Source organism: Artemia franciscana, chromosome 21 (assembly GCF_032884065.1).
Source record: "Artemia franciscana chromosome 21, ASM3288406v1, whole genome shotgun sequence".
NCBI lineage: Eukaryota > Metazoa > Arthropoda > Branchiopoda > Anostraca > Artemiidae > Artemia > Artemia franciscana.
The window spans coordinates 33862902-33876477 of record NC_088883.1 but is presented as its reverse complement, the minus strand read 5'-3'; the positions used below and the strand labels follow the sequence as shown (position 1 = coordinate 33876477).

Genomic DNA, 13576 nt, shown 5'->3' with positions numbered 1-13576 from the left:
TTGTACTTACCTTTAATCAATCTATTTGAGACAGCAAATTGAATTGAAACAAACCCCCATGCTAGTTTTCAAATTTAATCGCTTCGCAAAATGGTATCTATGAGATTTTTATAAAATTCATAGAAGAGAACTCTGAATAAAAAATCACGGACAAGGTGCCGCACGGACCTTCGAAGTCAAAAAGCACCGTTAACCAAAAACCAGAAAGTTATGGACAAAATTTCGTTTTGTATATATAAAAAATACCAATAACTACACTCTAAAGAACATGGGACTTAGGAGGCTATCAAGACAGGAAACACAAGCCCATCTCTGAGACAAAACACCCAAACACAATTTAGAGCTGCCCAGTAAACCAAAATTCCAATTAAAAAAAATATGATTTGAAAATGTCAGCTTTGATCAATCTTGTGTTTTTTTTTGTTTTTTTTTGCATTTTTCTGTTTACAAATCAGTTAAACCAGATGAAATATGTTAATTATTAAATTAATTAGAGGTGGGTAAGGCTAACGCAAAACTACTACTAATACTATTACTGATATCTCACTCAAGCAGCATTCTGTCTGAGACTAAAACATATGTAAGCACTCCTTTTCAACCACTGTTTGTTCAAAGCTTCCCACTTTATCCCCCCTCCTCCTCAATTCAAAAGACGATTCGCCGAATCAGACCCCTGAGACTATAGCTTAATTTGCACATTACTGAAAGAAAAGTCATTTTGAACAGTTATCTTAGTTTCCTTCCTTTAAATATATCCCAATCAAATCTACCAAAAATCAATTAACTAAATAAAAATAAAATTTGAGAAAATTATTTACTTTTCGGTAAAGCACAAAATACTAGCCCTCTGGGGGTTTTAGGGGGTAAGACCACACTTGTTTATGATAATCACTGTTTGTATAAAGTCGGTCGGACTTCATCCTTTGGTATAGCTTCTGTTTGCTCTTGATTTTATTTCTTAGATCATAATATTTTTTGTTTATTTCATAATAATAGGAAACCAATAAAGGCCAGGTTCTCACTGGCTTTCGCTAGTTATTGCATTCTAAAATCTCGTGAATCCAGAATCACGCGACTTCTGGTTAAAAACGAAATTTTAAAAAATCTGGATTTTAATTTCCTTTTATCTTTATGATTTGTTATTAGTTTTATTTCGTATAAGAGTTAATCTCTGTTTGTTTAAAATTTTATATTGCTCTTGGCTGGAAAATTTATGCTATTGTTAATTTGAACAATAAAAATAAAAAGCTATAGACTTAAACTAGTGTGATATGATGATTCTTAAGCCCAATGTAGGAAAAGGGTGCTTTCCATGTCACGAACATAATTAACAATGCTTATATTTTTTAATGATACTCGTTCCACATAATCGAATTTTAAAAGGTCATGTCCCACCCATTAGAAAATTTCCGCGCCGCACTGATAAAATAGTTAACGATTCAATTCAGGAGCTGAATTAAAAATGTGCAGGATAAAATAAGTCTTAGTCAAATAGAAAATTGATAGAAATCTCTGTATAGAATATTTCAGTTAATACACTTAAGGATCTTAAGGTTACATAGCAGCGCATTGGGTAAGATCTCTGTTTGGTAACACGGGACCCACAGTTCAATTCTAGCAGCAGCAACATACTGCAGGGCTAGGAATTTGACTAGAGAATATGCAAAGGCGTCTCCAAGTTTTTTGACTGCAAAAGTCCTTGCATTGGACTGTTGTAAAAATGGTACATTGTTAACATGTTTTAAAATTTTAAACTACACAGAAAAATAGGACGTTTCGCGTCCAGATTGTATTTAATGATAATGAAACCCAGAACAAAGTCACGAAGCCCCGCCTCTGATCAATAAACATTATAACTTCACAACATAGACTGCTTTCAAAACGTCTTGTTTAAACACAAATATAAAACAGCACAAATATAAAAATTCGTCAATTTTGAAAGCGAAATGTCTATTGCAAAAACACGAATGTCCGTCACTGAAACTCTCCTCCAAAATTAACTTGTGTCCCCTAACCTCCTCATATTTAATGAACCAAGGTGTCTCCACACCTTACTTTCCCTCCCTTCATGTTCACATGACAGTCGAAATTTTGGATAAAAGACAGCACTGTTCCTCATCAAAATTTGAAAATTTGAAGCACTAATCCTGAATAGTGTTTTGTTTTTTAGCGAAAGAGCACCGTACCCCCCCTGGATACGATATTCAAAGTATCTCAAGATTTTTCCAATTCTGTAAAGCATGATATTGATTGAAGCTTTTCAACAATTAAGTTATAATATTAAAGCACCGTTCGAAACTCACAAATTGGCATTTATTGTAATTAACTATTACCGTGCCAGCGAACTATGAACCCAGTCTCAGATTATTCGCAACCAAGTAATAAATACACATGTCATCTACCAGCAAAATATAGCTATTGTGTACCAAAACTTATAAAACTGATGCTTTTATATTTTATTTTTATGTTATTTCTCCTAACAAGGGAATTTTTGGAATGCAGACACCCTTGAAGTGAAGCTTGGCCACATGAGTGATCAAAGGACTTTCATAAAACAACTTACTGCCTTTAACGGATATCTCAAGCTATCCTTGGACATCACCTAAGAGATTCAGCACATCCTCCTCAGCTTGATTCGTAAGATATCAGTTAAAAAAAAAGAAAAAAAAAAAAAAAACAAAAAAAAACATAAGGGTAAACTAAGTTCTTAAAAAGAATTTCAGGCAGTTTTAGAAAACTACCTTCTCAAAAGTGAAAAGTTAGACCCCATTCCTTTGACTGATTAAAATTTCCCTTCTTTAATTTACGCCATTTCTCCTACTTAGGCCTAGCAGGACATTAAATTCATGTATGTTACATTAAGACATTTATTCCAGAAAAATACGACAAAATTACATATAATAGGAATCCTTAATCAGTTAAAACAATCACTATTAAAATATAACTACTATTAAGAAAAAATGACTACTTCAGTAGGAAGCTCAACCGCTCCGTTTTCGTCATATTCGTTTACAGATTAGTGCTCTAATTATCTAGAACAGGACAATCGATAGGTGATGGGAGGATAGGGAATCTTCGACGCCCACGCTTCAAAAAGGACAGTGTTACTTTTTTGAGTGCATGAATGTTAGAAGTTTTATTTCACATTATTTTATTTATAATCGTAGGATCGTTATTTCAGAATATATTTTCATAACAATTTTTCACTGAATGGGAAATATAGACTCCAATCTGAACTTATAGGTTCCAATATAACTTCAGCAGAGGAGAAGGAGATTTATGTGTGCAATTCTTAACTTCCAGCCTCCCTTGCAACGACTGTACTATTTATCTCTATTGCTACCAAACTGATATAAAAAGAGGAGGAAGAAGTTAAATAGATATTTCTCCTCAGGGCCCAGTTTACGCTTTAGACTAGTCTAGACGGGTTATTTCTTCTAGCGACAATAGTCAAAGCAAAAATGCCATGAAACGTATAAACAATATAAATTAGAATTAATTATCAGTTTTCAGCAACTATACTATTAAACAGATTTATGGGCAAAACGATGTATTACGCTAGAAAACAGGAGCAAAAAACATGCAACTAGAAACGGGAAAATAGGAGGGACCGTTATTCTTAGCTTCGTCAGCTAGAAAAATGGTTAGACCTATTCATTAATTATGGTAGGAGAGTTGATAATTTTGATCTTCATGCTAATTAACTAATGGCTCTTTCAATAGCCATTAACCATTAATTAATCATAATAGCTATTAGATATTTTGATAATCCCGTTGGACTGAATTTGTACCTTTACCCGAGAAATATTTAGCCCGAGAAATATTTTTGCAACATAACAGAAAAAATTGATGATTTTTTACCGTGTTTAACGGTGTACCAAAATTCAATATAATTAAAGTACTTTTCGTATAATGAAGTTTAAATTTTCAATATAAGTTCTGCATATTTAATGATTTTAATGTAATTATTGAATTATAAATGGTTATTGCAATAAAATTAAGGATGATCATTGGTACATAGTTTGAGAAAGTAATTCATTTTATCTACTATTTTCTGTAAAAACTATGATCTATTTCTATCTTGGCTGTGATGGTGTGGGGAGGGGGGGTTGCATATTGTCCCTGGCCACTGAAAACCCTAGCTACGCCTCTGCATTAATGCATACAAATACACTGGTTTCCTAAATTTTGAAAAATACCCCTTTTTTGGTATATTCACTGAAGAAATCAGGAATTTACCCCCTTCCCTTAGATTTTGAAATACCAAACATTTGCTGTTTGCTATTTATTACCAATATAATTAACCAGTCAATGATAAAATTTGCTCGGGAATTGGGGGGGCATTGATAAACGAACCTCTATATTACAATTTGGATAGGAAATACCTGGAAGTATATGAATAGGTCAGATTTCAGATGAACCCGACTCCATCCCCCCCCCCCCCTTGTGAACGTCTCTGAGCTAACCTCCCAGATAAAAGCCTGACTACTCTCTTAAACAATTAGAATTATGATAAATTAGAAAAATTAAGTTTTTCTTGAAAAGTTTTATTTACTATTTTAGTAAGACGATCTGCAGAAAAAGCTCAACCAAAACCCAACTCAAGACTCAAATTCACTTTGCCCCCCCCTTTTCTCCTCAACAAAATTAGTCCCAAAGTTCCCACTCGATCCCTCAGTCATGAAACAAAACAGGGTAGACTTGGGGTAGACTCAACCAAAACCCAACTCAAGATTTGAAGTCACCTTGTCCCCCCTTTCTCTTCCACAAAACTACCCCAAAGTTTCAACTCGATCCCTCATCATGAAACAAAACAGGGTAGACTTAATGAAACTCTGGAAAACTCTGCTCAACCAAAACCCAACTCAAGACTCGAAGTCACCTTGCCCCCCCCTTCCTCCTCAACAAAATTAGTCCCGAAGTTCCCACTCGAACCCTCAGTCATGAAACAAAACAGGGTAGACTTAGGGTAGACTCAACCAAAACCCAAATCAAGACTTGAAGTCACCTTGTCCCCCCTTTCTCCTCCACAAAACTATCCCAAAGTTTCAACTCGATCCCTCATCATGAAACAAAACAGGGTAGACTTAATGAAACTCTGGAAAACTCTGCTCAACCAAAACCCAACTCAAGACTCGAAGTCACCTTGCCCCCCTCTTCCTCCTCAACAAAATTAGTCCCGAAGTTCCCACTCGATCCCTCATCATGAAACAAAACAGGGTAGACTTAATGAAACTCGTGGAAAACTCTGCTCAACCAAAACCCAACTCAAGACTCAAAGTCACCTTGCCCCCCCCTTCTCCTCAACAAAATTAGTCCCGAAGTTTTAACTCGATTTGTCAGTCATGAAACAGGGTAGACTTAATGCAACTCAGGAAACACTCATGAAATGCCAGTGCAGGGTAACGAGCTGTAGGTTTAAATCATTCACAGAAACATACACCAACATTTGGTGTATAAATTGAAATTTTTCCTATAAACAGGCTATCTCAAGAGTTACAGACATTTCCCAATCAAATAAAATCTTTATATATTTTTTCAGTTGTATAAAGTTAAATTATATAATTTTATATATAATGTAAAATAATGTCTAAATCATATTACGTTCTTAGATTTTTATTAACTACTACTCAACGGACTAAAAGACGACCATGATTTCTTCCACTGGGAAAGTTAACCATCTCATCTTCATCATATTCATTAGCCAATTGGTACTCTAATAATGCAGAGCGATTATTTTTTCTAGCTATATTAGCTATAAAAAGCGCAAAGAAGAATGTAATAATACATAGACAATTAGTTACTAAGAGTTCATACATGAGTGTCATTGGTTCATACTCTACTAACATTCCCCCAATCAGAGGGCATATCATTTCCCCAGCAGCGGCACCTACAACAAAAACAGATGCCATTTTATTGGAGACACTGAGATGTTGTTCAGCCCATAAGAATCCTGATGGAAATACATTGGCCATTCCAGAGCCCACAAGAGCAGTTCCAATCCGCAAACAAGTCTCACTGGACGAAGCGCCAATTGATAAAATAACAGAGCCGGTGCTAGTTAAAATAAAATCGATAAATAGTAGATTTGAAGGTTGTAAGAATCGAGCTAAAAAAATGCTAATAAATCGAAATGCAGCAAAACTACCCCAAAACACGGCTGTGATATAAGAGCCCTGCGATTTGCTTAAACCCAATTCGCTACGAACAGAAAATGTCATGACCAGCTGTCCGTAGGCAACCTCCATTCCCACATAGAGCAGAAAAAATAATGATAGAAGTGATACTAGTATAAAAACACGAACTTTCCCCTCAACCTGCGCTGGCTTATCCATCACAACTGGTCTGACTTGCTTACCTTTCTTTTTGCATAAGAAACATAAAAATATCAAACCTACATGAAATGTCAAAGCTGCTATTATGATGTAAGCAATATGAATTTTAGTGACACCATATTTTTCAATGGTCTCTGAAAATCCGTCATTTGGGTAGGTGTTGTCGTCATTACCACTGCTAAAAGTATTCTGTGGTTTAGAATAATGGACTTTTGGTTTTGCTGTTGACGAATGTGGAGTAGACATTTCGATATTAGATTCATCTTTAATCCTTAGTCTGCCATCTATGTGATGCTGTTCACTCTCACCTTGACTATCACCATATCTACTCGTGACGATTTTGTCTTCAACCGATTTGCTTACTGCTTCACTTGAGATTGTCACAGAGACAGAATTTTCGGCCGTTTTCGTTGTTGTTAAATTTTCCTCTTTGGCAACACTGCCTGACCAAAAAGAGCCAGCTTGACTCTTAGGTGTGTACACAGTTGAAGAAAAAACTTTAAATACAGACTCAGAGTCGCCATAAGCATTTGTAATAAACTGACGCGAAGAAGAGGAAGAAAGCACCGGAAGATCACCTTTACTTGCGTCTGGGGAAACGATGTTCTCAGTGTTCGGATTATACATTTCAGGCATATTAGTAGAAGTTATATTCTCATCTGTTTTGACAGTAAAAGAGTATTGAAAAACAACAGAACTGGCGGTAGACATGATAATTGATGATTCAGTGGTTTTAGACCCACTGACCATTTCATTGGTAGGGTTTAACTTCTCAGAATCGGCCGCGCTCGAAACCTTACCTATCGCTATTGAATCATTAGTTAGTTCAATGTTGCTATTGTCAGCTTGTGGAATACTTTTAGCTATTAAACTATCATTAACAGTCGATTCTGGTATTACATTAGTTGTCATGTTACTGAAGTCAAAATGTTGTATCGACTTTGTCAATAATATGTCACTTTGATCCAATCCTCTGGGGTCTACTTCGTTTATAAAGTTATTAGAATCTACTTTCGAATAGTAATTCGTAACACTTGGTTCTTCGCCCATGCCCTTACTACTCATGTCAACGCTAGATTGCACAGTTGGGTCTAAAACAGTTCTAGTTTCATCAAGTAATGTGTCATTTACGTCTATTGTTGAATACGGTGAATTTGTGATACCAGTACTTGTCTCTGGAGTAATATTCTTATTAACTAGTATCGTATTCATATTTGGTTGTACCGACAATATACTTGGTTGTTGGGTTCTTACCTCTGCAGTTATACTCATATTACCTACTGATGTATTCGTACTTATTTTTTGGTTGTCAACACTAGGTTGTACCGTCGTGTTATTTAGATCAGTTGAATTTACTGGCGTTTGGGTAGTAGTGACAGGAAGCGTTCCTGGAGTTGGGTTCGGAAGCTTAATTTTTTCCCAATTGACACTGTTGTCAAGGTTCTCACCATCATTGACCTGTGGCTTTGGTTTAGGGATTCGTTTTGTAGTTTGCTCTAAAGGAAGCATAGCAGTCTGTGGAACATTGGATGCTGTAATTATATCCGAGACATTTTCAAACAGCTTAATTTTTTCCCAATTGACACTGTTGTCAAGGTTCTCACCATCATTGACCTGTGGCTTTGGTTTAGGGATTCGTTTTGTAGTTTGCTCTAAAGGAAGCATAGCAGTCTGTGGAACATTGGGTGCTGTAATTATATTCGAGACATTTTCAAACAGCTTAATTTTTTCCCAATTGACACTGTTGTCAAGGTTCTCACCATCATTGACCTGTGGCTTTGGTTTAGGGATTCGTTTTGTAGTTTGCTCTAAAGGAAGCATAGCAGTCTGTGGAACATTGGGTGCTGTAATTATATCCGAGACATTTTCAAACGGCTTAAGAGATGCATAATCATTATCAGAAAGATTAACAATTACTGAAGAGTCTGTACTTATTTGATTGCTGATATTGCGCTCCGCATTTTGTAAGAATTCCGTTGAACTGATAGAATCAGAAGCTAAACTAGGAGTTAATGCTACACTATCAAAAATGGCTGCAGACAATGACTCACCACTCTGAACTGAGGAATCGTTTTCACGTCGGTTTGTGAATGACGAATCATTCTTTGCAATGACAACGTTCTGATAGCCCGTTCCATTTGGTGTCATTTCTGAGTCATTTAAGTTTAATGCGCTAGGAATGAGACTGCTATTACTCGAACTATCATCAATAATATCAGCAGTGTCATTAACTAATAAAGGAAAATGAATGTTTGGGTCAGATTTGTTCAAATTTATCGAACGTTTGTCCCTCCAAGTGTGAGTGGAGAATTCTAGAGAATTTTCAGGAGAAATTGCGAGTCCCCCATCGTTTTCATCAATTATGGGCGATAAAAATGGCTCCGCCAACAAGGGAGCCACAAATGCACCAGCACCAAAGCTGAAATGTAGAGCCTGCATATACGGTCCACTATCTTTTCCCCATAGATCGATACACATCACATTACCTCCTAAAAAGAAAAAAAATTCAATAGGCGATAACTAATAATTATAAAATTGAGTTTCGTGGAGCATAAATATAGCCAAAGACGTGGTTCAATTGATCTTAGTTAACTATTTTACATACTATAGATGCATACTATTCTAAAAGATTACATACTATACTAAAAGATGCAACTCAATTCTTAGAACTATGAATTCCAAACCCCCCCCCCCCATTGCTAGTTGTACTTATGCTATTGATCCCCCGCTCCCTTGTATCTACTAACAACGCGTTTGGTGCAAGTTACAAATAACAGTTCAATAGGGAAAATCCGTTTATTAGACAATGAACCACAACATAATAATCCCTGGAACATTTCAGTCACATACACAGTAGCTTTTTCAGCCTACGAGACTCATCAGCTTTTGATACTGGTATAGGCAATTCATGGACTAATAGATAATTTTCTTCTTTAGCATGTTTAAAGATTACTGATTGGGGGAAATGCATGTTAATAATCGCCCCTCTATCACGTATCAGTCATTAACACTAAACTGTAAATTTTCAACCCCCTCGTCGGTCCTGTAATGCTTGAGCTGAGAAATGGCATGCAGCGGACACAACCCTAAAGGCCATCAATGTATTCCAGTAGAAGAGCATGAGAAGGATTAAAAGTCGGCAGTGGTTTGACTTCGTGAGTAACAAGAAGCTGGTGCAGATCACCCAACAGTCTCGGTTTTTGACCCTAGCAGCTGAGCGTAAATAACGATGGTTTGAATACCTAATTCGAATGCTTCTGCATTTACCCGCAAAGACGATCCTTGACTTCGACCCTACAAAAGCCGGTTGGAAGCGATCTCAGTGCCGACCGAAGAAACGACGGTCTGACACCCAGTCTGAGTTCCTGCCGAAAGGCAGGAACTCAGAAATGGCTCAAAAATCTTAACTGGCGTGATATCCTCTCATTATCTGATGGTGACAAAATGGCACGTTAATTTTGTAGGGAATTGTTCGAAAAATACCCTGAAATTTTCCCACAAAAATTATGTGAATCTAATGAAAAACCATAGATTGCTCGGTATATTTGGGATCTGATAAAATTGAAGAATGAATTGCATTTAAATGGACACGAGGAAGATTTCAAAAGGTTGAGAAATTCAACCGTGTAAAAAATAAGATATTCACGTAAGCAGCATGGTTCATAAATAATCAGCAAAATATATCAATCCAACCCAAGGAAGTTCCATGATACTGTTCAGAATGTTATCGGTAAAAAAGTGACCAAAGTTGAAGTTACAGATAATAATGGTAAATTGCAACCTTATGAGATTAATGCAACCTTATGAGGTTGCATTAATCTCCTGCAACCTTATGAGATTAATGAGCTTTTGCATTGACTCGTAAAATTCATTCGCGACTAACAATACTAACACTTAATGACTCAGTTTTAAATATACTTTTTCTAGAGATTAGTTCAGTTGTTAAGAAGTTGAAGGCACTTGATCCTCGTAAATCTAGTCACCTAAGTGAAATACCAATTAAATTGATTATTGAGTGTGCTAATCTTTTATCTTTTCCTTTAAACGGCAAATTCTAACCAATGTTTTATTGATGGCATTTTCCTTAGTATTTTTAAACAGGCATATGTTACCCCGATCTCCAAATGTTAGGCCCCTAAGGATATTGCTGAAATGAGACTAATTTCAAAAACACCAGCTCTTTCAATTTGGACTTAGAACCAGACATAGAACTGTTCATTATTTGTTTGTATTGTTGGATACCATCCTTAAACATTTAGAAAAAATGGGGCTTATGTTGATGCATTATTTGTTGATATAGTTAAGTTTTTTCATAGTCTCAACCATAATGAAGTAAATATTGAACCATAATCAGATTATGGGTGCCCGTCTATTTGTTGCACGCATGCTTGCTAGTTTTCTTTTTAAAGATCTGACTGCGTCCAGCTCCCTGATCATGAGCCATCTGGATTTTTAGATACTTTTTGCGGTTAGCTACAATGGACTTTACACTTTCTTTTCTATTTTTTTTTAATTGTATTTTAACAACAGTTCGAGAGCGTTTTAAATCTGCTGATGATTTGACTGCTTTATCATTGTAACTAAGCCCTCCGACTACAGAACAGTTTGACTTAACAAGAATTTTTACTGACCTAAAAGCTGAATTTGGAAACGAATAATTGACGGTCAGTGAAACTAAGAGCTCTTATATGACTTTTTCCTTCATTAAGGTCAAAAGCCACTCTTCTCTTATTCCCCTACTGCTGACAAAGAAAACTATTAAAATACTTGGAATACTTTTGGGCAAAGATTTAAGATGGAACTCGCATGTTGACTATCGAACTAAAAAAGACGCCTCACTTTTTCATTTATTTTCCAACCAGAAGAGATTTGGTATGCCAACAGATGTTTTAAAGTCTGCATACTGCAGCACCGTTAGACCTTATCTTGAGTAGGCAAATCCAGCTTGGCATCTAGTTTTGACAAGAGATCAATCAGATAAACTTGAGATAATACAAAAAAGAGCTGTGTAGATTAAACTTGGACATAACTACTCAACGTAAGATGATGCACTAAATTTCTTGAAGTCCCCAGCTCATCGTGGTATACTAACTGACCTTGAGAACCACTCTGCAGATGGACCAGTTACTAGGCTCCGAAAAATAATAAATAATTGTCCACAGTTAATGACTTACCCAGCCTCTAGTACCGAGAGATATTGCAAATCATTTGTCCCTTATTTTACTCGGTATTTTAATTATATTATTTTGACAAATATTTAATGTCTGATGCAAGTTTGTTTCAGGTATTTGCCAGTGTTTTTGAATGTATCAACCATTTACATATTTAAAATTCTGATATATTCCGTATAAACAATTACTTGATTCTTGAATTACATTAATTTTAGGTTAATTTGTTAATGAATCTTTTCAATTTATTGACCTTGAAGAAAAACCGATCGGAGCGAGAGGAAAAGTGTTCAAACGATAAGTAAAAAAATTTCCCAAGAAGCACAGATAACATGTACTTTCACGCGCCAAGTCTCTAAGCCAAACATATTTCTTGCCAAATATCTTCCTCTTTCATATTAGTTTTATGCAAATCATTACTTGTGTTGGTAAAAACAGATGGTTCTGGATAAGAACCATCAAATCTCGAACTCTAGCGTGCTTAACATTTGACATGCTTTCCATTTTTAAATAAACTTGCTCATTTTGCTGGAGGACAAAAGAAAAACCGATCGGTACCATAGGGAAACTAGAGGAAATTCCAAACCCCAAAACCGATCAGTACTATGGGCAAACACGATCGGTTTTACCATGATATAGATCGGTTTTTGAGCGTTTCCCCATGCGTCTGAACTGGCTTTAACTATCAATTGGTATACAAAATTAACATTTCATTTTCTGCAGTTAGTCAGTTCTTTGATTAAAATAAATAATCATACTGACACTTGATATTAGACTAGCTGATATTAGACTAGGATGACAAACCCGCACCAGTTAGAACCCGAGTGATAAATAATCAAAAAAAAAGTTTCGATCGCTTATTTCAAATTAAAAAATAATACATCATTTATGTAGTTCTTTGTCGTTATGTAGTTCTTTTAACAGGATATTAAAAAAGCCAAATATATTTCTTGGCAAACTTGCTCTAACTTGCTTTATTTGTAATTTGATAAATTTATTTAAACTACCCTCTACATCTACTTCAGCACATCAAATTTAACTCTAAGCTTTTATGGGTTTCTATTATGTAGCTTTTGATTACAAATCAATAGTTAATTAATTCTATAGTTAAATTCTATAAGTAAAATTCCATAGTTAATCTATTCTAAAGTTAATTGATAGACAAATCTACGATTATGATGACTTCTCTAGAAGCAAAAACAAGGACTGATAGAGATAGGAATCTTCTAGCTCTTACTGATATTGAATTGCTTATACTCGCCCTTTTTATTTGGGTAATTTATTGGCATTTATGTCGTAAAACCCGTTTAATCGTTAAAGGTGTATGGATAGGGGAGGGGGAGTTAACTCCATTGGACTTAATCTATAAATATCAATAATAATAATAATCAATCATGAGTACAACCTTGATAAAACCGCTTAACTATTTGCAGTATCTGAACTTTTTCATTAAGGTACTTCTGTATCATTCATATTAACCTTTGATCTTAGACGTATTTGACCTTAACCCTTTGATTTTGACCGACCTTAAATTGGTAAAAACCCAATCACACTACGTTAAGCCATCTCCATGAACTTTTTCTTTACGTGAAATCCTTTAATGTTTTGTTTATTGTAGTAGTGTCCACAGGAAACCTGGCTCGTGTCGTCTTTTCTATTGCATTTAGAGTCTCTACATAAGAGGTTTTGTTTGGTCTTACTCAAATCTATTCAAACACTAGCTGTTGGGGTGGCACTTCGCGCCACCCCAACACCTATTTGGTGGGGGCGCTTCGCCCCCCCTCCAAGCGCTCCCGCACGCGTAAGTCGTTACGCGCCATTGTAGTTGTGTCCCTGTGTCCCACCTGTGAATATAGATATATATATATATATATATATATATATATATATATATATATATATATATATATATATATATATATATATATATATATATATACTACGTAAAACTTGCGAATATACAACATTCTTCACTGTACAGCTCAATCCTTATAATGACGTCAGTCGACAAACATGACGTCAGTCGACACACACGTCCCAGTCGTCATTTGTGTCCCGGTGTCCCAGTCTGTA

The 13576-nt window shown here is 35.6% G+C and overlaps 1 protein-coding gene across 1 annotated transcript in view; it reads right to left on the bottom strand.

Moving 5' to 3' along the window:
• Positions 1-2849: 2849 nt before the first annotated feature.
• Positions 2850-13576, bottom strand: part of LOC136040970 (uncharacterized) — a 53315-nt gene continuing 42588 nt past the window's right edge. Inside the window, exon 5 of the mRNA XM_065725441.1 lies at positions 2850-8824. Coding sequence (XP_065581513.1) covers positions 5631-8824 — 3194 coding nt within the window. The 3' untranslated portion in view covers positions 2850-5630. The remainder of the gene's footprint in view (positions 8825-13576) is intronic.